This window comes from Microcebus murinus, chromosome 7 (genome assembly GCF_040939455.1).
Source record: "Microcebus murinus isolate Inina chromosome 7, M.murinus_Inina_mat1.0, whole genome shotgun sequence".
NCBI lineage: Eukaryota > Metazoa > Chordata > Mammalia > Primates > Cheirogaleidae > Microcebus > Microcebus murinus.
The window spans coordinates 84,208,151-84,233,951 of NC_134110.1; the positions used below are offsets into that span (position 1 = coordinate 84,208,151).

Sequence of the window (25,801 nt, forward strand, 5' to 3'; positions counted from 1 at the left end):
TGAAATGAGAATGGACGGGTAGAACCTTTGTGCCTTGCTAAAATGTGAATGTGAAGTTTTTTAACCTAATGTTGGTTGGGGTGATGAAATTGGATTTGAATTTTAGAAAGTTAGTTTTAACAGTGATCAACTGGAAGATTATTACATCTAAGCTAAAGATGATGAAAGATTAGATCCAGGGCAAGGTCATTGGCAGAGAGAGGAGGAAGATTTGAGAAATATTTATTAGGTTAAAGTGGACAGAATTTAGTGAGTGGTTAAATGTTGTGGGATTTGAGAGTTTCTTGGTGATATAATATGTAAAAGATTGCCTTACTCGTTGACTAGATTGTGCTAAGTAAGGTATTAGATTTTATGAAAGTGTTATGGAGACAGGGCCTTTTCGTTTCTCTTACAGTTTTTTTTCTTTCCTTCCCTGCTTTCCCAGTTTCTCTTACCCTTTGTACTTAAGTCTACTTTTCTGAGGACTATTTGAATAACATTAACAATGTGATTCTATTTAGGCAAAAGATTTCTTCTTGATTTAATGTACCCAAAATGATGCGTGCTTAGAACCACTATTAAGCCTTTGAATAGGACAGAACAATATTTGATACAATCTCTTAAAATTCCTTCATTAGGTAGAATAACATTTTGTTGCAAATGATCTGTAAGGTTAACTCTAGCTCTAAAATTCTGATTCTGTGGTATATTTATTTTTTTCTCAGTCTATTTTATTTCCTGAAAAATTCTTAATGTTTTCTTTGTCTGTTTATGTTTTTCTAAGATGTTCTCAGTGCAGCTGAGTCTTGGCGAGCAGACATGGGAATCCGAGGGGAGCAGTATAAAGAAAGCCCAACAAGCTGTTGCTAATAAAGCTTTGACCGAATCTGCGCTTCCCAAACCGGTTCAGAAACCAGCCAAAAGTAATGTTAATAATAACCCAGGTATGGCACTGACCTATTTCCATTCTGTTGTGTTGTGTGCTATATGTGCTGTTCTCTGTATGTTTCATTTATAGCAGTCCAGTCCTACAGTAACAGGTATTAATAGCACACATGTGCATATACACATAAGGCAGCAAAATAATAACTGAAGGTGAGAGAATGAAGAAGGTAATTGTAATTATTTTAAAAATTTGCTTTGGTGGATACTATAAAGATGCATTATTTACTTTTTTAATGTTGGTAAAAACATTAAATACATTTGAATACAAAGCACAGAAAATTTGACTGAGTTTTTTTCCTAACATAAAGATAGAATGATCAATTTCTCTTTTTTAAATTCATAATATATACTTTTAAATAAAATTATTTAGTTTAATAAAAAATTATACAATTAACCCTAAGCATTTTATTATTTTGTTGTTGATAAAAAATTTTAGAAATGGTTGATACTCAATTTAGAAAATTTATGTAAAGTTTATTAAGAAACTCACAAATTCCCAAAACCACCTGTGTGCAAAATACTGCTAGGTAAATGATTGTTCTAATTTTAAGCTCCTAAGAATAATTTTAAAAAGTTGTTCTAATTGCATATAGTGCCAGCAATATTATACGTCCACGTATCTATTGGGAAGAGTCAAACCTATATCTTGGACCTTAGTGTATTAATTCATTAACTTAATAAAGTTTCTATAAATTTAGTACCAGCCATACATCCATTTACTCATTCATTGGTTAACTTATTAATTCAAGTGGTTACCTTTTGTGATAGATATTTTTATGGTAGAGTAAAAAGAAAGATACTGTGCCTGCCACTGACTCTATAATCTATTTAATTATAGTTTACATACTTATAATCAACTCACATTGACATTGATTTCTTTCTTATATGGCCTGTGCTAGGTAGACATACTCTGGTTTTTCAAGGCCTACCCTTTCCAGAATCCATTGCTTTCCTATTACAAGTCTTTTCACTTGTGCTCAGCTGATTGCAGTATTTATTAAGTAAGCTTAAACAAGCCAAAATGTTATTATAATAAAGAAAAAAACTTACTCTGTTCAGTTTGAAGTTGATAAGAGACTTTCTACTTTTTTAATTTTTAAGAATCTTTTCGGGGTACTGGTTGATCATTAGTACCGTACCACCATTATTTATTAAGCACTTGCTTTTATATATTTAAGTGGTATAAAACATCGTTTTCAGTGAGGATCTTTAAAGTCTTGTACATGAACCTGTAACTTGATGGTCAAGAGCAAGTGCCAAGTGGATAATATTTAATAACAGCTGTCAGTATTGTAGCTGATAAATATAGGATGAAGTGGTTGAAATAAGATGGGCATCGAATGAAAAGTAGGCAGGTAGAGGGGAAGGGAAAAATATTCTAGACTGAGGGAATACTATGAGGAAAGGTATTAGAGTAGAAATCTGGACAATGGGTTTGGTAAAAAAAATGTTTTTTGGTAGATGGTTTTTAATTAAAGCATGTAAGTGACTAGTAAGATATAAAACTGGAAATGTAGATAGTGGATTGTGATGGGCTTGCATGCCAGCTTTACATGATTAAATCTTATTTGTAGTTTGCAGGAGTTAATATTTAGGAGCAAGTGGATGATGCATTTAAAAGAGTATTTTAGGAAGTTAAGTTTGACATGTGAATGGAAGGTGGAAAATACCAAATGCAAGGAATCCATTGCCATAGTTTATGGGTGAAGAAAAAAAGAAAGAGTTCATTGAGTACTATATGCTCTCTGCTCTGCAAGTGTGTTGGGAGTGGCATTTGGAATGAAATAGAACAAGTTCTCCAAGGCATATAATGTAAAGCAAGAGCAGTTAATTGTGTGCTGAGCTCTGGGTCAAGTCCACATTTAGAGGATTATAGCAGGAAGTAAATCAGCAAAAGTTTCAGAGGAAGGAAACAGGAGAGAACCTGAAAGTCTAGTGGAGATAAGAATTTCCACTGTCAAATGTTGCAGTGAGCTGAGGGAATGAATAGATTTTGGGGGGTAAACTTTTCAAATATTGTATTACATTCAGACAAGTGGACACATTACAATTGTATATAGCTTGATGAATTTTTACACTGTGAACACTTTATCACAGGCTTTACCAGTACTCAGAATCCCCCCTCATGACCTCTTCCATTGATGAAATAACTCAAAGAGGAAACCACTATTCTGATTTCTGTCAGATTATTTGTGCCTGTTCATTGGAATCATATAGTGAACTCTTGTGATAGCTTGTTTTTCTTGATATTATGTTTGTGAAATTCATATTTCACAAATATATTTAATATTGCTGTGTAGTATTCCAGTGCCCGAATATACCATACTTATTATATTATTGATACATATTTGGATTGTTTCCAGTTTGGGGCTATTAGAAATAATACTACTGTGAACATTCCTATATGTATACATTTCTGTTGGGAATATACTTAGGATTGGAACTGTTGGGTCATTGGTTATGAATGTGGTCATTATTAATACACAATGTCAAAATCAGTTTATCCTCCTACCGGCAATATATGAGAGCTCTCCACATCCTTATCAACATTTGGTATCTTCAGCTTTCAAAATTTTAGCTATGCTCCTTAGGGGTATAATAGTAATTCATTATGGTTTTAATTTGCATTTCCTTAATAATTAATGAAGGTGGGCATCTTTTCACATACCTGTTGGCATTAGGCTAGCTTCTGTTATATAAAGGACCAGTTGGAATATTTTTCCCGCTTAAAGAAACTGCATTGTCTGGTTTTAAGATTTTTTTCTATTTTTTATTGATTTGTAAGCTTCTTACATATTCTGGATTCATACTTGTCACATATGTGTATTGCAAATATCTTTCTATACTCTTAATCGTGCATTTTGATGAATAGAAATTCTTTATTTTAATGAATGCTAATTTATTAGTCTTTTCCTTTAAGGTTAGTACTTTTTTGAATACTATTAAGACATCTTTGTCTCCCACAGATTATGAAGATAACCTCCTATTATTTCTAGAAGCTCTATTACTTTACCTTTTTAATTTAGATCTGTAGTCTGTCAAAAATTGAGTTTTATGTCTGATGTGAGGTAGAGTCAAGAGTTCAAGATTTTTTCCTCTTTTTTTTAATATGTGGACATTTCAGTTAACCCAGCACCATTTGTTGAAAAGACAGTCCATTCCTCTCTGCAGTGCAGTGGTCCCTTTGTTGTAAACCATGTGACTGTAACTCACTATTGATAAGCAAGGGGTCTGTGGAGGGGCAAACATTACTCTGGGTCTTAAATAGTAGTTATAGCCCAGAGAAGGGTTAACAGAATGGTAGATCTTCCAGTTAATTAAGAATATATTATAAAACTATTTTGCTTTTTCCTCTCTTTTATTGTTTTAACTAGGGAATTAATTTCAAATTTATGTAAAATTTGTAGAAATAGTACATAGAGCTCCCATGTACCCTTCACCCCGATTCCTCATTGTTAGCATATCTGAGCCATTTGGGAATAAATTGTAGATATGGTGTCCCATTACTCTTTAGTACTTGACTGTGTATTTCCTAAGTGCGTGGGCACTCTCCTATCAGGAAGTTAACATTGATTGGCATTACCATTTAATCTATAGACTCTTTTCTCATCTCACTGGCTGTCCCAATAAAGTCCTTTATAGAGCGAGGATCTAATCAAAATCTTGTGTTACATATACTTATTTCTCTTTGTTCTACTTCATCTGGAACAGTTCCTTAGTCTTTCTTACCTTTTATGACCATTACATTTGTGAAGAATACAGGACCACATAGTTTGGTCTCCTCAATTGAGTTTGTCTAGTGTTTCTTCGTAATTTATGCATTTTTAGCATGAATACCACAGAAATGACCTGGATTCATTTTTAATGTTTCATATCAGGAGACACTGATATTGATTTGTCTTATTAGTGATGACTTTTGTCATATAGTGAAGAATATGCCAGGCTTCTCTTCTGTAAAGTTAATTAATAAGAATGTTTTGTTATTAAATAGTAATTATTAATATTATAGTATTTTCTGAGGAGATATTTTGAGACTATACATAAATATATGTAAATGTTCTTTTCCTTTCCTCATCCAGCTTTCTTTCAATTTCTAGATTTAGCATTTATTTTATTTTATTTTTTTTTTGAGACAGAGTCTCACTTTGTTGCCCAGGTAGAGTGAGTGCCGTGGCGTCAGCCTAGCTCACAGCAACCTCAAACTCCTGGGCTCAAGCGAATCCTCCTGCCTCAGCCTCCCGAGTAGCTGGGACTACAGGCATGTGCCACCATGCCCGGCTGATTTTTTCTATATATATTAGTTGGCCAATTAATTTCTTTTTATTTATAGTAGAGACGGGGTCTCGCTCTTGCTCAGGCTGGTTTCGAACTCCTGACCTTGAGCAATCCGCCCGCCTCAGCCTCCCAGAGTGCTAGGATTACAGGCGTGAGCCACTGCGCCCAGCTAGATTTAGCATTTATCGATAAATCTTGTCAGAATCCATTATGACCCTGAAGGTTGCCAATGGGGGTGATGTTTTAATTCCAATGTTCTATGTAGATTTGTTAGTTAGCATGGTACCTAAAGGTAGAGCTTTCTTTTTTCTCTCATTGTTTTAGTTTTTTATTTTCATCATTTGTAGACTCTTGGATTCCTATTCTATTTATAGGTTTATAATCTGTTACTATCATTATCTATTTTTGATGCTCAGATCATCCCAGGTTTGGCCAGTGGTATGGCCCCTCCTGTGTCTTTCTTATATTTTTCCATCATTTTCTGGACACTTCTAACTTTCTGGCATAATCACATATTCCCAGGTCATCTTGTATTTTCCTTACCCCAGCCCTGTAGCCAGTCATTTCTCCATGGAGTCCTGGAGAAATTAATTGAAATGATTAATAATTAATCATTTCATTTATTCAACAAATATTTATTGAGTGACTGCTATTTTCCAGGGATTTTTCTAACTTCCTACAAAGCAGTTTCTTTTGTTTTTTTTGAGACAGAGTCTTGCTTTGTTGCCCAGGCTAGAGTGAGTGCCGTGATGTGGTGTCAGCCTAGCTCACAGCAACCTCAAACTCCTGGGCTCAAGCAATCCTCCTGCCTCAGCCTCCCCAGTGGCTGGGACTACAGGCATGTGCCACCATGCCTGGCTTATTTTTTCTACATATATTAGTTGGCCAATGAATTTCTTTCTTTTTATAGTAGAGACAGGGTACCGCTCTTGCTCAGGCTGGTTTCGAACTCCTGACCTCGAGCAATCCACCTGCCTCAGCCTCCCAGAGTGCTAGGATTACAGGCGTGAGCCACCACGCCCAGCCCTACAAAGCAGTTTCAAGTGTTAGTAATATGTTGCTCCTTGAAAACTAGTTATGGCATTTTTCATTCACCTGCTATATATAGGAATACAAAACTGTTAATATATACATTTGTATACCTAATTAATTAGCCTTTTTACATGTATCACTGATAAATGTAGAAATTTCCTTTAGTATATCTAAGAACCATTAAAAATTGATGCTGTGTTTCCAGTTTCAACTCTGTAATCTTTTAATATACAGGGAGTCCTGTGTGATGATTATCTTTATGAAACCTGAGTCCAACTCTCACGCACTGCAGACAGTACTACTTAGTGTTACCTGGAGGCATCTCATAGTTTGAAGTTACTCTGTAAATGTTTTCTGTGGAAGCATTACTGCGTAGGTAATGAAAGTGTGCATGTGTGGGGGTATCAGTGCAGTTTTGTATGAAAGAGATGGGGATACTTTGTTCTAGTAGTTGAAACCTTTTGATGTGGTTTGTACTTTTCTGCTTCTCTTCTACTTTCCTTCACAAAGACCAGTTTATAACATTTCTATGAAGATAGTATACTGTAGTCTTACTTTCAAATGTGGAATTTATGTAAGGTTATTTATTTAAATTATATGAATATAACACTTTTATATATTTCAAAATCTAATCTGTGGTATGAGTGGCAGGCATAGTGTATCTCACCAGATCACCTCACTGGTGATAATCAAGCACATTAGGTTCCTTATTATCTTACTTAAAGGATAAGATCTTTCAAGCTTTTTGTTTTCCTTTTTTTCCCCATTTGAATTTTACACTGTTTGTGACTGTATGATTTTTGCAAAGTAGAATTCAAAGTGACACAAATTTTGTGCAGCTGTTAACATGTTAATTATTACACTGAGATCTTTATGAAATTTAAAATTTAAACTTTTAAAGGCATAAACTGCTCTTTGGTGTTAAAAAAAATCTTTGGAAAACTGTCAGACAATTTCTAATAAAGTTAAACATAAACCTACTTTATGACCCTGCAATTCCACTTCTAGGCCTATACCCAAGAGAAATGAGTATATGTGTCTACTAAAAGACTTATTAAAAAATGTTCAAGGTAGCTTTATACATAATAGCTCCACACTGGAAACAATACAGATATTCCAACAGCAGCAGATAAACAAGTTGTGATGATTTCATTCAGTGGAATACTATTCAGTGATTTAAAAAAGCTTAAAATATTGAGATATCCAATAAAATTATTATGTAGAGGGAAAGAAACAAGATAGGAAATAGTACATACTCAGAATAGGCAAACTAATCTATGCTGACAGAAGTCAGAATGGGTAGCTTGGGGAGACGAGTATTGATTGGAAAGAAGCTGTAGAAACTTTCTGGGTGATGGAAACGTTCATACCTTGACCTGAGTAGTGCTCATGAGTGCTACATTAATAATTCATTGAGCTCTGTATGCTTAAGATTTGTGTGCATTTAACTTATCTCTCAGTAAAATGCTGTAAGAAAGAAAAGAGAATCCCTTTATGCTTGACTTTCTTATTCTTTGCCATAAACATATGTATTAAATTAGGGATTTGGACTAATTGGATTTACCATTCATTAGGTTAATTTTCTTTGCTGTTCTTATCTTTTTCCTTTCCTCTTCCTCATTCCCCTTTATTTCTTGCTTTCCCTTCTTCTTAACCATGATTTAGTTCCTATTCTTATTATGCTCTTCATTAGTTTCACATTAATTCTTTAGAAATGAGACAAGTGGTTTATTGCCTCTTGATGGATTACTTGTAACCTGGATGCCAATTGTGCCATTTGTGTCAGGCTCTGCCACCCCTTGGCTGTTTTTTTATGCCAGCCCCAATTTCTCTTATAGTAAGTGGACTCAATTTTGTATGTAATGAGTAGAGTCTTAAACATACGGTATGAACACATAATTCAAATGAAAGACTACAGAATTTGCAGTGAACTTTGCCTTCTGTAAAAGCTTTATATTTATTTTGTGATTTGTTAGAACATATTTACATATGTTTTACTAAATAACTTCTTGACACTTAAAATAGCTTGATACAATTTTACATTTTATATTTTTTTATTATGGAATTTTTCAAACTTTTACAAAAGTAGAGAGAATAAGATAGTGAACACCGCCTGTACTCATCCCCAGCTTCAATAATTATCAACAGAGGACCACTGTCCAATCTTGTTTCTCATCTGTCCACCTGGATTATTTTGAAGCAAATCTCAGATATATCTCTTCATCCATAAATATATCTTTAAGATACATACTGAATTTTAAGATAAGAGTTCTTTAAAAACTAACCACGATATCATTATCCAACATACTAAACAATAATTTCTTAATATTAAATTTTTTCATAGTTGATTTATTCAAATAAAGATTGAAACAAGGAGCATTTATTGCATTTGGTTGATAATATCTCTTTAGTTTCTTTTAAGATATAGAATCCTTTTCCATCTTTTATTTCTCAATATAGATTATTTGTTGAAGAAAACAGGTAATTTGTCCTGTAGAATTTTCACATTCTTGGTTTTGCTGAGTGTCTACTTGTGGTGTTGTATAGCCTATTTGTCTATCCTCTGTATTTCTTGTAAACTGATAACCCAGATAGATTTAGGTTTGAATTTTGTGGCAAGACTTTTATAAGTAGTTTTGTCTGCATCCTAGTACATGACAACAGAAGGCACTTGGTTTCTTATCTCTTATTTTTAAAATTGATCAGTGGGTTCAGTTTTAATTAGCCTTCATTCATTATCAAGTTCCCTATCAACATTTGACCTAGTGGTTGTAGCAGCCTGCAGATGCTCATTGCCTTAGGAGATCCATTATTTTAATCAGGAGTTGCAAAATGGTGATTTGGGGGGGGCATTCCTTTTGCATTTTTGATAGCTGGAATTCTTCTAGGTAATAGATGAAGAACTTTTTCCTCATCATCTGTTTTCTCTGAGTATAGTTTATTTAGTAAAGGCAAGATAATTGCTTGGTTCTTTCCCATTATTTATCAATATCGTGTCCAGATCTGGAACCAGCTGTTTCCCCAAGAAACATTGTTTTTTTAAAATTGGGAATTGATATTATAAGTCAAACTCTTGAATACTGGCTGTCTTCATTGCTAATGGATTGGTCATTGCTTTTAGGTCTCTTAAGTGGATTGAGCTAGGAAATATTGTACTCTTTTTAAAGAGAAAATAAAATCATGAATTCATACTGATATTTTCAAATTTAGGACTACAGGCTTTTACTTAATGTATTTGATTTTATATTCATCTCTATATGCTAAAAATCTTGGTTTCTAACATTAATTATTTTCTTTAATCTATTTTATATCTATTTATGTATATAATTTTTTTCTCACTATTGGCTCATGCAAATCCATATATATATATATATATATAATTTCATAATAAGGAACCCAGTATTACTAACAGCATAATAGTACTGAGAACAGTTTACAGTCTTTGCAGATTTTGTTTTCTTCAGGATATGTAGGTATTTTACTGTGTTTTAAAGTCATTTGAAATAATTATTCTGTGTATGATTAAGGCCACTGCTTTGATTCACTGTTGGCTTTTAGTTACTTTGTTTTCTTTTTAGCGATTACTTTCTCCCCATTTTGATTTAATTTTGTTTGAATTAAACAAAAGCATCTTACTAGTTAAAATCATGTTACTAACAATGTGATTACTGAAAATAGTTAAGATATTTTTTTTTTTTTTTTGAGACAGAGTCTCGCTTTGTTGCCCAGGCTAGAGTGAGTGCCGTGGCGTAGCTCACAGCAACCTCAAACTCCTGGGCTCAAGCAATCCTGCTGCCTCAGCCTCCCGAGTAGCTGGGACTACAGGCATGCGCCACCATGCCCGGCTAATTTTTTATATATATATCAGTTGGCCAATTAATTTCTTTCTATTTATAGTAGAGACGGGGTCTCGCTCTTGCTCAGGCTGGTTTTGAACTCCTGACCTTGAGCAATCCGCCCGCCTCGGCCTCCCAAGAGCTAGGATTACAGGCGTGAGCCACAGCGCCCGGCCTAAGATATTTTTTTAAAAAAATCCTCATTAGGATCTCATTATGGGTATTTTATAGTGTTTAAAGTCATATGAAATAGTTCTCTTTGTGGTTAAGTTACCAATTCAGTTTACGATTAGATTGAGTTTTACCTTTTCTTTTGATTTTAGGCATTATACCCTCCCATTTTGATGGAATTTTATTTTTTATAATTGTGTAAAAATGTTCATGTTTTCAAAATAAAATCTATAAAACAGTGTTCAACTTCCATTTTCTCCTCTTTGTGCCTTCTTCCTATAAGTAATTTTTTTTCTTTTTTGGTTTTAGGCTTATTCTTTAAAAAAATAAACAAGTATGTATTTACATTTGTATTTTTATCTTTCTTAGAAGATAATGTAAAATATACACTATTTGATACCTTGCTTTTTTTCGTTTAACAATATACCCTACACTGCTAAGGTGTAACCTCCAAGGTATATCATTAAGTTAAAAGGGAAAAAAAAGCAACGTAGCAATGTATGTATTCTTCAATTTTTATAGTAGTTTTTTATTTTATGGGATGGACATTTATATAACTGGTTGCCACATTGATGGTTGTTTAGGTTATTTCCAGTCTCGCTTTTATTGATAGTGCTGCTTGTACATATCTTTTAAGATTTGCTAGGAATAGATGACATTTTAGTTTCAGGAAATATTGTCAATAAAGAACATCATTTATATTTACTTTGTCTTGTCGTTTATAAAAAAAAAAACTCCCCCAAATTTTTTTGTTAGATAAATTCAAGAACCACTGATGACCCTGAATTCATTGCTAATGCTTGGTTATTTCATTACAAAAGTATAAATAAAAATATTCACAGGTAATATTTTAATGATTACATACCTGCAAGCTTTCTGGGGTAAGTATTGTTGAAGTTCAGTACATAATATCCAAACTTAGAAATCTAAGAATATCTGTTTACTTCGTTTTAATAGTGTGACTATATACTTGAATTTTTGGTTATTCATGTACAGAAAATGTACAACCCCAGAGATTTTATTAGAAACTATTTTCTTGTTTTTTTACTTTGTTTATGCACTTCCTAAGAAAATCATACAGATGGACCATCCACTTTCACCCTCCTCCATGGTAACTAAATGTAGTATAAATATAGCTTGCATGATTTATTGTGGAAATATTTCACTTGTGTGCTTTTAATATTTTTTTTAAACAGGTAGTATAACTCCAACTGTGGAACTGAATGGGCTTGCTATGAAAAGGGGAGAGCCTGCCATCTACAGGCCATTAGATCCAAAGCCATTCCCAAATTATAGAGCTAATTACAACTTTCGGGGCATGTACAATCAGAGGTTTGTATGTCTTCTTTGGTTTTGCTCTTATTTATTATTTTATGCATATTATAAAAGTTTCTGAAACTCAGAGAGTTATTTTCATTGTAAAAACAATTGATCTTGGGCATTTTTCATGGAATTTAGATAAACCAGGCTGACAAGGAGTATTTAAAATAATACATTTTTAAAAAACCTCACAGTATTTGGGAACTAGTTTTTATTGAGTCATGAGAGCCCTGTATTTGTTGCAGGCAGGACCGAGTTGTAAAATCACTCCGCAGGTTATAGTGCTGACTTCCCAGCTGACTTTCTTATTTGTTCACCAAGCAGACCTCAGTGTTTTTCTTGATTTGTCTAAACACATGAGTGTTTGTAATTTAAAGGAAATTTATTGGAGGGAAGAACAATTTGCTAAGCCTCTCTGCACATTGCATGATTTTGTGGTAGTTATCAGTATAACAGAATTTTCTTTAAAAGCATGACAGAAATTTCAAAATAAAGTTTAGTGTTTATATTTTTTCTTATCATAAAAGTCATATAAAATCATATAAAACTCATCATAGAGAATGTGGAAAATGCAGAAAGGTTAAAAAAAATAGATAAGTAATTTGCAGTCCCAGAATCAGCCACCTTTACTATTTTAATGTGCTTTACATTCTTTTTTCTTTGCATATAAATATATTTAACCAAATTGAAGTTGTCCTTTATGTGCAATTTCTGTGGTACTTTGTGAAGATACAATATACATACAGTAAAATGCACAAATCTTGTATACATCTTGATGGTTTTATTTTATTATTTATATGTATGTATTTATACTTTATTTGATGACTTTTTACCTGTGTATATTCTCATGCGATCACCACTCAGATTAAGATAACAGACATTCTCATCACCCCTGAGAGTTTCCTCAGACCTCTTTGCCATTGACACATCCTCCTCCCAGAAGGAACCACTATTTTGTCATCATAGTTTAGTTTTAATTGTTGAATTTTGTACTAATAGACTCATATAGTATTTATTTTGTGTCTGGCTTCTTTCACTTTGTATAATGGTTTTCTTGGTTTGTTTGTTTTGAGGCTCATCCATGTTGTTTATATCTGGGATTTGTCTTTTTTTTAAGTTGCTGAATAGTGTTCTTTTCTGTGAATATACCATAATTTGTATATCCTGTATACACAATATGATACCCTTTTCCCATTTAATATAGTGACCATTTGTCATATCTTTAATCCTTGAGAAATATTTTTGATGGCTATATAATGCTTCATAAGGTATATTCAATAAACATATGCCTATTTTTGTTATGTAGATTGTCCTTTCTCCCCTTTTTTTGCTAATATAAAGAATGCTGCAGTAAACATTCTTTATATACAAATTTTTGCTCACATCACTGATTATTTCCTTAAAATAGATTACTATAAGGGGAATATTGAGATTAGAGAGAATAATGTATTGCCCAATTACATTAAAGTTTGTAATAATTTCTTATATGAGAATGCTTATTCAACTCTGACAATAGAGTTTAAAAAATTGATAGTTAAAAAGTAGTATTTTTTTAAAGTTCAAATTTATTAACTGCTAGTGAGGCTGAACAGTTTTTCAGATGTTTATTATTGTTTTTGATTTGTCTGTTTTAGTTTGCTAATTTTTATTGCATTGCTTGACTAAATGCTTCTAAATGTTTATATGTTGAGCATATTCACGTTTATTTTATTTCTTGTAATTTTCCTGCTTTTTAAAAATTAGGCTTTTACAGGAGTTTGAGGTTTCTGTGAGCTAGGCTGACGCCACGGCACTCACTCTAGCCTAGGCAACAAAGTGAGACTCTGTCTCAAAAAAAAAAAAAAAAAAAAATTAGGCTTTTAATTTTGAGTTTGTTTTTAATGTACTATAATTTTAAATGTTATATGGTCCAATCTATTGATTTTTTTTCTTATTTCTCCTGCTTTTATGCCTAAGTAGTTCTTTCCCATATCAGATATTTGCTGATGCTTTTGTGTTTCTGTATATTTACTGATATTACAGCTCAGATATACAGAGAAGATATTTGTTTAATCTGTATATAATCTGATCCTTTTGGTATCTTGCTTGGTAGTGGAAAAATACTTTTAATCCTGTCCATTTAAAATTTAGCCTTACTCAAATTGTAAATAGTTCCTTTAAGTGTGTTATTGTTTAGAGTCTCTCTCTTAGACTTCTGCCCCCCCTCACTTTCTTCTCAGGTGTACCTGGGGAAGTTTACTGTAAGCTAGGTATGGAGAAGCCCTCACCCCTTATGGGTATCTTGTATTGTCCTTTAGTTCCTTGACTCTTTGTGGTCCTGTCCTTTGTACACCAGGTGCTGAAATCTACAGTTGGTGACTTCTAGTCCATTTTTTCCTTTCAGATAATGCTTCCAGAGAGTATCTACCATCTTCCCCTTGCTAAACTGGCCTAAACTCTCAGCTATTCTTGTCTCCCCTGGTATATTTTTCCATTGCCTTCCTCTTTTGTATTGTGGAGTATCCAGTGGCAGGTTTCCCAGCCCTCAGCTTGGCATCCACACCACATAGGAGGCATGAGAGACATAACATTTCTCTTATGGTTGCTTTACTTTCCTTTTCTGTATAATATTCCCATTGCCTTTATCATCAGTCTGAGGCTCCTTAATATAAATAAAGCTAGTTGCCCACATCACTACAATAGATGTATTTAGTCACCTGAGTAAGGAATACCTAGTCTATTTTATACTTGCAAGATATTTTGTTTTTAATGTACTATAATGAATAGATTCATGAGAGTATTGTTTTAACATTTATTGTATTTGACATTTTGTATCCATGTTCCTTTATTGAAATTTTACTGGAATTTTGATCATGAATTTATTAATTTTAAGTGAAAAAATCAGACAGTAATCTTTGTCCTTATGGAGCTCATGTTCTTATAGGGGAGGCAGTCAGTCAGTAAGAGGTGGGTAGTTACTGAGAAGGTTCCTTTTGATAGAGACCTAAAGGAAGAGAGGAAAAAACAGTGTGAATATCAAGAGAGAGAGTGTTCCAGACTCAAGAAGCAAGTCCAAAGCGCCTGAGGCAGAGTGTGCCTGGCACGTGGATGCCTCCACCAGGAGGCCAGTGTGGCTGGAACAGAGTGAACCAAGAGGAGAGGAGTCGATGCATGAAATCAGAGGTGACAGGGGGTCATGTGGTTTGCTTTGACTTTTTTTTTTCTTTTCTAGAGTTTCTGTTAAGAATGTTGGCATTTTTCCTTTGTTAGCAGTTTCTAGTTCCAATATCTAATTCCATGGTTGTCATGAGGGGTGTAAGAATTTTATTTATGACTTCTTCAAAGTCATAAATAAAGGATGTGCCTTAGGCCATTCCCATTAATGGATAAAGTGAACTTTCCCTTCAAATTTTTAGAGAGCCTTTACAAATTTTTCAGATTACGAAAAGGGTAAATCTAAGAATATAGGGAAGTAAAAGCCATGTTTCAACTTAAAAGCTCTGCTCACAAAAGAGTAAACCTAACTGTTACTCATTAGGCTGTGAAAATTATGGTTCTACACATGATCTTAATTTATAGATGACAACACTTTGAATGTATTATTGGGGATTTGGAGCCAAAGGTGTGAGACTTTCTTCTCTTTGTCAGAGTCCATATTAATCAGTAGCTTCTTAAGGCAGGGAATGAAAGGTTAAGAAGTCCAAGAACATCATTTAGAGGGATTTTTGAAAAGATCCTCTTATTTTCTACTTAAAATAATATTAAATAATAGGTATTATCCACGCTCCCTTCCCTTCCCCTGTTCTTTACTGATGGGGTTTCTTTATTTGAACTCATTCAGGGTCTAAAAGAACTAATTTTTTCCCTCTGCTCTGTTTCATGATGGGTGGAGAAAAAACATTTATCCATGAGCAAACTCTGGATGTGACCTGGATTCCGAAGTACCTTTCTCCTTTTATTACACCTAAGATGTTTGACAATGAATACATCCAGTTACATCCTTTTCTTTCTCATTTGAGGCACTGTTCACTAACATATAAAGTAGAATGCATATAAAAATTCATATGACAAAGTACAAGGTAAAGATTGGAGAAAATTTTATGTTTTTGTTCTCCTATCTTTGTTGTAAAAAATTTTATATATTATCTCAAGGAATAGAATGGCTGAAATCAGGCCTCCTACAGATAGTTTTTCAATGTTGCATATGCACACAAGGTGTTATTGTTTGGCAAGTGGCCAACAAGCCCCTTGGTCAGCTGATTGCAGGTTTCCAAAGGGCCACAACTTAAGCTAGATTGTATGAAAATGGGAATTTTTTGGCCTGTGTAACTAGAGAGTCTCTTGGGGAGATCTTTAGGCATGGTTCGATGTAAGGCTTTAGCGTTGTTCTTTCTCATTTTCCATTTCTGTCTTTCTAGCTCTTGTTTCATTTTTCTTCTGCTTGACTTTATTTTCAGAGAAGCTGACTCCATTTGCTGAATCTTGTATGACACATAGTCTGTAGGCTTCTTATGCTGATGAAGGGGGAAGTTTTTTTTTTTTTTTTATAGTTCTTAGGAAAATTGCAGAAATACTTTGAGTAGACTTTCCATCCTGAAATTCATCATTCAGACTGGGTTTATGGTAGGGAGATACGTTAATTGGCCAAGCCTGAGTTATGTGCCCAGCCTGGAGAAGTCCTCATTCAAACTACTAAGCAGAGCACAATTATTTTATAGAATGGTTTCCCAAAGGCAAAGATTCTGTAGGAAAATCATTTCCATTACAGTGAGAACTTCTTGGTCTTCCCCTGTAGCCCTGGAAAGTAAATCTGTGAGACTTTGGGAATGAATTTTACAGATAGTGATGGCTGTCAGTGGAAATTTGTTAGGGTGAAAGTTGTTTTTTTGAAGTATCCATACTGACTTTATTTCATTATGTTAATTATCAGTAAAATTAGAAATAACCAAGATTCTGATTTATGAAAATAGCTTGCATATTATATTCCAAAGTTTATGTTATATAGGCTGATGAATTGTTGCTCAATGTTGTGATGTTGGCGTGCTGTTTATTTTGAGATTTTTCAAACTGTCAATACAATGGTTCTTCACTAATTTGTAATGCCCTTTGAGAAAACGTATTGGAAAGTAGAACATTTGAGAAATATTGAATATGTCGTTAACCTTTCGTATCCATGGGTTCTGCATCCGTGGATCCAACCAACCATGGATTGAAAATATTCGGAAAAAAAGGATTGTTGCAGCATTTATACTTAACTTGTACAGACTTTTTTCCTTGTCATGATTCCTTCAACAGTGCAGTATAACAATTATATACCGTGTTTCCCTGAAAATAAGACAGGGTCTTATATTTATTTTTCCCAAGAAAATAAACCCTAGGGCTTATTTTCAGGGGATTTGTTATTTTCCCCTAAAAGCTTCAGCTTGCAGTACGCACAGGATGGCCGGGACCTGGCAGGGGGAGCCAACCTTGTTGGTGGGGCTGTTGGCACCTTTTCGGTTACCTCTGGGATAGGAGCTGTCACGATGGGGCAGATGAGAAGGGCGCTCCTCTTTACCGCTCTGCAACGAAATGCATGGGTTGTGCAGATACGTTGTGTAGCCACGCCCATCACTAGGTCTGATTTTCAGGGTAGGGCTTCTGTTGCTCAAATGCTTAGAAATCCTGCTAGGGCTTATTTTATGGATAGGTCTTATTTTCGGGGAAACACGTAGTATTTATATTGTATGAGATGTTATAAGTAATGTAGAAATGATTTAAAGTGTACATGAGGATGTGTGTAGATTATATGCAAATGGTACTATACCATTTTACATAAGGGACTTGAACATCCATGGATTTGGGTATCTGCAGGGGCAAGTGGCCCTTGGAGCCAATCCCCCAGGGGTACTGAAGAATTTGTGCCAGCAGTGATATAAACAGTATAAACCTACAATTTTGGTTTCTGCCACCAGATGGTGCTTGTGTATTGATGAAACAACTTGTAGACTGAGTGAGTTCACTTTGGTTACTATTCCAAGGCCATGGTTACCTGATAAGATGAGATGTTAAACCATGTAAAACTGCCAATATTTGACCTTTCTTTGACCTATAAATATGTCAGTTTCATATGGTTCAACCTAATAGGAAAAAGTCAGTCAAGTATATATGTTAAAGCTTCTTAGATAAATGAAATAAGCATGAAATAGTGAAAAGCAGGAATTTGTTGTAATAGTTATATATAATTTTGCCTTTTTTATACTACATGCCTTGGTTTGGGGAATTCTTTCTCTTTTATCATATTTTTTACACATGGAATATATGTCAGAACTCATAAAAATGACACTTCTTCATGAGGATATCACTTTATAGAATAGATGTAGAACTGAAAGATAGTTTCTAAGATAAAATCTTAAATATTTTCTTGTATTTTCACATAAGATTAGATTGTTAAATTAGTGATATTTTTTTTATTTGGGGGAAATAAATCTAAACCCATAACAAAGATACATTAAAAATACATTGCCTTTTAAAAACTCTCACAAACCAGAGACAAGAATTTGAATGAATTACCAGAGCAAGGATGAAGAATAGTGAACTTCAGATCTTATCCCTCTTGATCCCAGATATAAAAATCCTTAATAAATATTAGAAAATTAAATTCAGCAAAATTTAAATAACATAATGTATCATGGAGTTTATTCTAGGAAAGCAAGACGGGTTTAGTATTTAGTAATCAAAGTAATTAACCAAATTAACAGAATAAAGGAGAACAACCATATGTGCATTTCATTAGATACAGAAAAAGCATTTGACAAATACCAGCTCTCTTTCATGATACAGATCTAGCAGACTAGGAATGGAAGAGAACTACTTTAATTTGATAACGGGCTTCTATAAATAACCTGTAGATAACATTATGCTTATGGCGAAAGCCTGAATACTTAGAAGATCAGGAACAAGGCAAGTGATATATATGGTTATCGTTTCTATTCAATATTTTACTTGAGTTCTAGCAAGTGCAATAAGAGGAAGAAATAAATGGGGGGAAATATTGGCAAAGAAGATATAAAACTTTATTTATAGACACCATGATCCTGTATGTAGAAAATTCTAGGAAATAAAAACAAAAACAAAAAAATCTTATTTTAATAGCTGAAGAGCTATTTAATAGTTATGAACAACTAGAGAATTAAAATACATAAAACACATCATTCAGGGATAAATTTAATAAAATATGTGTATACTGTGTATACTGAAAGCTATAAAATATTGCTCAGATAAAGAAGACTCAATATTATTTAGATGTTAATTCTCCCAAAGCTAATTTGAAGATATAATGCAAATCTAAAGAAAATCCTAACAGGTTTTTGTGTAAAATTAATAAGTAATGCTGATATTATGCAGAGATGCAAAGGACTTACAATAGCCAAAACAGTTTTGAAAAGAAAGAAGTTAAAGGGCTCACACAATCTGACTTCAGGATTTGCTATAAAACTACAATAGTCAAGAAAGTGAAATATTCACATAGGGACAGATACATGAATCTGAACAGAGTAGAACAGAGGTTGGCAAACTGTGGCCCATAGGCCACATCTAACTTGCCTATTTTTGTATGGCCTGCAAGCTAAGAATAGTTTTTATGTTTTTAAGTAATTGGAAAAATATCAAAAGAAGCATAATATTTCATAACTCATGAAATTTAGATGAAAGTGAAATTTTAGTGTGTGTCAATAAAATTTCATTGGAACACAGCTGCAGTCACTTGTTTATTGTCTATAGTTGCTTTTATGCTACAGCAACATAGTAGCGGATGTGATAGAGATCATATGGTCTGCAAAGTCCAAAATATTTGCTGTCTGGCCTTTCACAGAAGTTTGCTGATTTCTGGAATATGGAGGCAAAAAGTAGATCCATCTGTATATGGTCAGTTTAATTCTTTCAAAATTAACTTCAGTCAAGGTGCTTATGGGGAAAGGATATTCTTTCCAACAAATAGTGGTAAAATAATTGGATATTAAGACAGAAAAAAAAAAAGAAGCTCAACCTTTACTTCACACCACAGACAAAAAAATTAATTAGAATGAGTCATAGACCTAACTGTAATAGTTAAGGCTGTAAAACTTCTAGAAGAAAATACTTTGCTGCTTTGGAGATAGGCAAAGATTTCTTAGAACACAAAAAACTTGAATTATGAAATCACAAAAATTTAAGCTTTTGGTACCTGAAAGTCACTGATTAAAAAATGAAAAAGCAAGACATATATTGGAAGAAAACATTTGCAGTACCTGTGTTTGAAAGATGACTTGTTTCCAGAGTGTATGAAGGAATACCTACAACTTAATAATAAGAAGACAAAAATGGGCAAAATATTTGAATAGACACTAGAGATAAGAATGGTTAATAAACACATAAAAAGTTCAAAATCATTAGTCATCAGGGAAATGCAAATTAAAACCATACCTAATATTTAAAAAGACTGACACTAAGTGTCATGGTAGGGCAACTGGAACTCTCATACATGGCTGCTGGATATATAAAATGATGCAACCACTTTGTGAGAGTTTATCACTTTCTTTTGAATTTAAACAAGTAGTACTTACCATATCACTCAGCATTACCATGCCTGGTATTTACCTAAAACAAATGAAAATATATGGTCATTCAAAGACTTGAACATGAATGTTTATAGCATTTTTTCTTTATAATAGCCCTACACCAGAAAAAACCCAAACATCTACCACCGGGGAGGTGGTTAAATTTTAATATAACCATGGCTTAGAATGTCATTCAGCAGTAAAACTCCTGATCCATATAGCAATATGTGTGAATCTCAAAAATTTTATCCTGCGCAAAAGAAGTTAGATACTTCTAGAATTTGTGGAAGTCTAGAATAGGCAAAACTAATCCATAGAGACAGAAATTCATTGATTGCCTAGATTTGGGAGTGGGGATTTTGTATACAAGGAATCTTTCTCAGGTGATAGAAATGTTCTGTGTTTTGATTTTGGTAATCGTTAACACAGGTGTATGTCAAAATTCATCAAACTATGAGCCTGAAATAGGCATACTTCATGTTATGTAAATTTTACCTCAGTAGAGTTGATCTAAAAAATACATTTTGTAATATTCCATTTTCTTTGTAACTAAAAATGTTGCTAAGAAAGCATCAGATTTTTGCCTCTCAAACATTTGACCAAAAACATTGTAAATGTTTAACTAGGGGATAAAATAATATTTATCTCATCAGATTTTGAGGACAAAATGATGTACCTGTTAATTTTTCAGCTTCTGCCTCTGTGCCGTAGTTATCATAATGGTTAACCTTTATTATATTGAAGGTAGTATAGTCTAGTTACAAGTACAGACTCTGGAGTTGGAATCATAGCTGTGTGGAGCAAGTTATTCAACCTTCTAATTCTTAGTTAACTCATCTGTAAGTTGGTGAGAATAAATAGTGCTTCTTGTAGTGTTGTTTTCTGGCTTTATAAAGTAATTCCGTGACCATACAGGGCCCATTATCTTACTTTCCCATAGAGCTTTCAGTTCCTTAAAAAGAATCTAAATGTCAGTGTATTTCCACAGGACATTGTTATTTTGAGAGATTTAAAAAAAATCAGCTTTGATTCTGTTATTTCTGGGTATATGCTATATAGAAGGAATGATTGATTCTGTGTTACAAATGGATACTTTTTGGCCTTTGTTGGGATGTAGTTGACCCTGCAACAGTTCTGCCATTGTAGCCCAGAGAATCATTTCTTCCTTGGAAAACTGTGCATGTCAGGAGTTACTAACTTGCGGTTTAAACATGAGCTTTGGAAAATTTATGGGTTTTGTATAATTGTGTGAAGCATTTTTTATACAAACCTCTTCTGCCTTGTCCTAGCTTGATAGCTATTCATTTTATCTTGGGTCTTTCTTTTTCTGTCTTCTTCTTCTTTTTTTTTGACACAGAGTCTTGCTCTCTCACTCTGGGTAGAGTGCAGTGGTGTCATTGTAGCTCACTGCAACCTCCAACTCCTGGGCTCAAGTGATCCTTTTGCCTCAGCCTCCTGTGTAGCTGGGACAATAGGCGTGTGCTATGATGCCCAGCTAATTTTTTGTAGAGACAGTGTCTTGCTCTTGCTGGTCTCGAACTCCTGAGAGGTCAAGCAATCCTCCTGCCTTGGTCTCCCAGAGTGCTAGGATTACAGGTGTGAGCCACTGTGCCTGGCCTATCTTGGGTCTTTGAGCTTGATCACTTTTGTTGCTTTCATTCTGGTCTGTGTTTTCTTGCTACAGAGTTAGTATTCAAGTATAATAACTTGGTAATAAATTTTCTATGATAGAAATTCATGACTCAAGACTTCTTTGCTCTGCTTTTAGAGGCAGCCAGCAGGGCCCAAGCTCACCGCTTAATTTTGAATTAGAGACTGTTTAAAATATCTGTGTGTTTATTAAATAAAAAAAAAATTTATGTCTCACAAGTTTAACATTTTTCATATCCTCCTTAAACAAAAACAAATACAGAAGTAAACAAAGCCAGTTCTTAAAATATGTCTCTTTATAATTTTGCGTTGACCTTAGTCTGATTTTTATTTGGCCACTTTTTTTTTAATGCTATTGAGATCCTCTTTGAGTTCTTTATACTAAAAGTTAAAACATTATTCTCCACAAAGGTGAATATAAGGAAAGTAGCAACAAAAAGATAATTACTGTAAGTTTTCCTCCCCTTTAAATTTATCATGATTCTTTAGGAACATATAGCCATGATTTAAACCTGATTAGTGCTAAGTTCATAATTCTTTTACAAGAAGGGATTTATCTTTTTAGTCCTAAAGTTATTAAAAATTTTAACAATTTTTGTCTAGATTAGAGGACATAAGCAGCATTCTCTATTCTTTTATTTGAGGCTAATTTTTATTAATCTGTTGTTCTGGCTCTGAGAAATAAACACAAAACTTGGTTTACTTGGTGTTTAAAGCAGTGCTGTCTCACATACCCTTTTTTTGTTGTTCAGTTGAGTTGAGCAAAATCTTGCTTAGCAATGCTTATTGTTTTTTTTAAAAAATCTGGGCAAAATGTCAATTCAAGTTATGAATCACTTTTTAATGTGTCACATGACATATAGATGAGTGGGCTTTCAGTTTTTAGAATTCTACAAAGAAAATTTATATGGGTTGCTAGTCACAGCTCTGAAAAATTTGAAAAATTTTGAAACTTTTTTTCCTGTTTTGCTTTGGAGAGTTCCTTTGTGAATCAAAAAACAATATTATCCACCAGGTGTTTCTCCTTAATATTCAGTCACTTTTTGTGCATTTTCTTCAACTGTTGACTTTTAGTGAAGGTTTTATGAAGTTTTTAATGTTAATTGGATTTAGAAACAAATTTAAGTGTGGTTATCAAAGCAAGTGCTTTGACTATTAATAATGAGAGTTTATGTTACATGTTTATAGAAGTTTCTGCAATAATAGGATTTCTTGGAAATATTGTGTCTAATAAATTTTGGGTAAGATTTTGGGCGATCATCAAAATAGTCCATGTTGCAAACTTTGTTTTTATGTTGGTTACTGGAAACTTAGAATGTATTTTCTCATAGAAACATTGTGGTAAATGGTGGCAAAGTTCCCAAGATAGCCCATAAAAACCCATTTTACTGACAGTGATTAGTGTACCTTGTAAATAGTTTTAACTTTGGCTTCTAAGGAACATTTTCCCCTCAATGCCACCTGAGGAGTAGGAGTGAGCCTCTTGTAGCTCCAGCAGTAGCAGGAGTAGAGAAGAGAAGAAGGTTCCAAGTACCATTAAGATTGATGGAGAGAGAAAGTTTCCCTCTCTGCAGCTTTAGTGTGTGTGTGTTTGTTTGTTTGTTTGTTTCTTTCTTTCTTTCATTTTTTGAGATTTTTTTTTTTTTAATTCAAAATATTAAGGGGGTACAAATGTTTTTGTTACCTGGATAGCTTTTTATAATGCTTTAGTCAGGGCTATAAGTGTGCTTATCACCTGGATAGTGTTCATTATACCTTTTAAGTAGGTTTTTACTCCTCCCCTCTTCCTCCCTCCCCCTTCTTGATTTTCAACGATTTTTACTTCTTTCATTGCCCATGCATGCCCATAAATTCATTCCAAATTGTTAGAGAGTACATGTGATGTTTGTTTTTCCATTCTTGAGATACTTCACTTAGGATAATGGTCTCCAGCTCCATCTACATTGCTGCAAAAAACATTAATTCATTTCTTTTTATGGCTAAGTAGTACTTCATGGTATATATTAATATATACCACATTTTATTAATCCACTCATGAATGATAGGCACTTGAGTTGGTTCCATATCTTTGCAATTGTAAATTATGCTGCAATAGACATTTGAGTACTGGCGTCTTTTGGATCAAGTGACTTCTTTTCCTTTGGGTAAATACGTAGTAGTGAGATTGCTAGATCAAATGGTAGGTCTACTTTTAGTAATTTGAGAAATCTCCATACTGTTTTCTGTAGAGGTTGTACTAATTTGCAGTCTCATCAACAACAGTATATAATTGTTCCTTTCCCTCATGCTTATGAATCAGTAGAATCAAGATTGTTAAACTGTCCATACTGCCCAAAGTGACTTAAAGATTCAGTGCAATCCCCATAAAATACCAGTGGCATATTTCACAGATCTAGAAAAAGTAATTCTGTGCTTCATTTAGAATGAAAGAAGAGCCCGAATAGCCAAAGCAATCTTAAGCAAAAAACAAGAAGTCTGAAGGCATCACATTAGCAGACTTCAAACTATACTACAAGGCTATAGCAACCAAAACGGCATGATATTGGTACAAAAATAGAGACATAGATCAATGGAACAGAACAGAGAACCCCAGATATAAAACCATCTACCTATAACCAATTGATTTTCAACAAAGCAGACAATATACAGTGGTGGAAAGAAGCCCTATTTAATAAATGGTTCTGGGAGAATTGTATAGCCATATGCAGATGAATGAAACAGGACCCCTGTCTCCCACCACTCACAAAAATTAATTCAAGATGGATAAAAGACTTAAATGTAAGTCATGAAACCATAAAAATTCTAGAAGAAAATGTAGGAAAAACTGTTCTAAATAGTGGCCTAGGCAAAGAATTTATGACTAAGGCCCCAAAAGCAATTACAGCAACAGCAAAGATAAATAAATGAGACTTGATTAAATCGAAAAGCCTCTCCACAGCTGAGGAAATAATCAACAGAGCAAATAAACAACCTACAGAATGGGAGAAAATATTTGCAAATGGTACATCTGATAAAGGGCTAAGATCCAGAATCTACAAAGAACTCAAACAAATCAGCAAGGAAAAAACCAACCCCATTAAAAAGTGTACAAAAGACATGAACAGAAGCTTTTTACAAGAAGATAGACAAATAGCCAACAAACATGAAAAAATGTTCAACATCAGTAATCACCAGGGAAATGCAAATTTAGTTTTAAATTGTTTAATAGTAGGACATTTAGTCAGCCAAAGGGAGCATGGGTGCCTTAAGTGTTGGGCATGTTTTAGGAGAAGGCTTAAAAACAGAAGTGGGCTAAGTAATCAGATATGGAAGCAGCAGAGAGACAGCTGAAGATAGAAGTGTCATAGGCAGTTACTTAGTCCAGAGCACTGTGGGTAAGACATGCCTTATAACAAGAGTACAGAATCTCGTGTTTAATGCAACCTTAAATTGTTAAGGAATGGTGATGACATGTTATAACTAAACAATTCTTGTGTCTTGTAGGGAAATTCTGCTTTATCAAATAAAATCTAGATCCTCTAAATTTGGGGATGTACAAAGGGATCCAATTTCTCCACATCCTCACCAACACTTGCTTTCTGTTTTTTTGATAATGGCCATCCTAATGGCCATTGGGTGGTGTTACAGTTCTAGATTCTTATTTGGGAACACACATTTTTCCTCTGATTCATTGACATTAGGAATATATTTATTCATATATTTATTGACACACACATGTCAAATGAGTCAGTCAACAGTTCTTGAGAAGTGAGATGCTGGTGGACACAAAGATGAGTAAGACACTGCCCTTACTCTTGAGTTCATAGCCTAATGGGGGAGGACAGATGATTATAACTCAGAGTGGTAAATGCCATAATGGCAATTACCACAGAGGCCTTAAAAATGTATTAGAGGGCCGGGCACGGTGGCTCACGCCTGTAATCCTAGCACTCTGGGAGGCCGAGGCAGGCAGATTGCTTGAGGTCAGGAGTTCGAAACCAGCCTGAGCAAGAGTGAGACCCTGTCTCTACTATAAATAGAAAGAAATTAATTTGC

General features: G+C 33.9%; 1 protein-coding gene across 11 annotated transcripts in view; it reads left to right on the forward strand.

The window, feature by feature from the left end:
- Nucleotides 1-25,801, forward strand: part of STAU2 (staufen double-stranded RNA binding protein 2) — a 311,803-nt gene that overhangs the window by 55,422 nt on the left and 230,580 nt on the right. For 10 of the 11 annotated variants that reach the window (XM_012735372.2, XM_076005212.1, XM_012735371.3 and 7 more), the window contains 2 exons: nt 767-926; nt 11,438-11,573. In XM_012735372.2, the coding sequence (XP_012590826.1) occupies nt 767-926; nt 11,438-11,573 (296 nt within the window). Of the gene's footprint in view, nt 1-766; nt 927-11,437; nt 11,574-25,801 lie in introns of those variants that run through there. The other variant, XM_076005217.1, reaches the window with a different exon arrangement.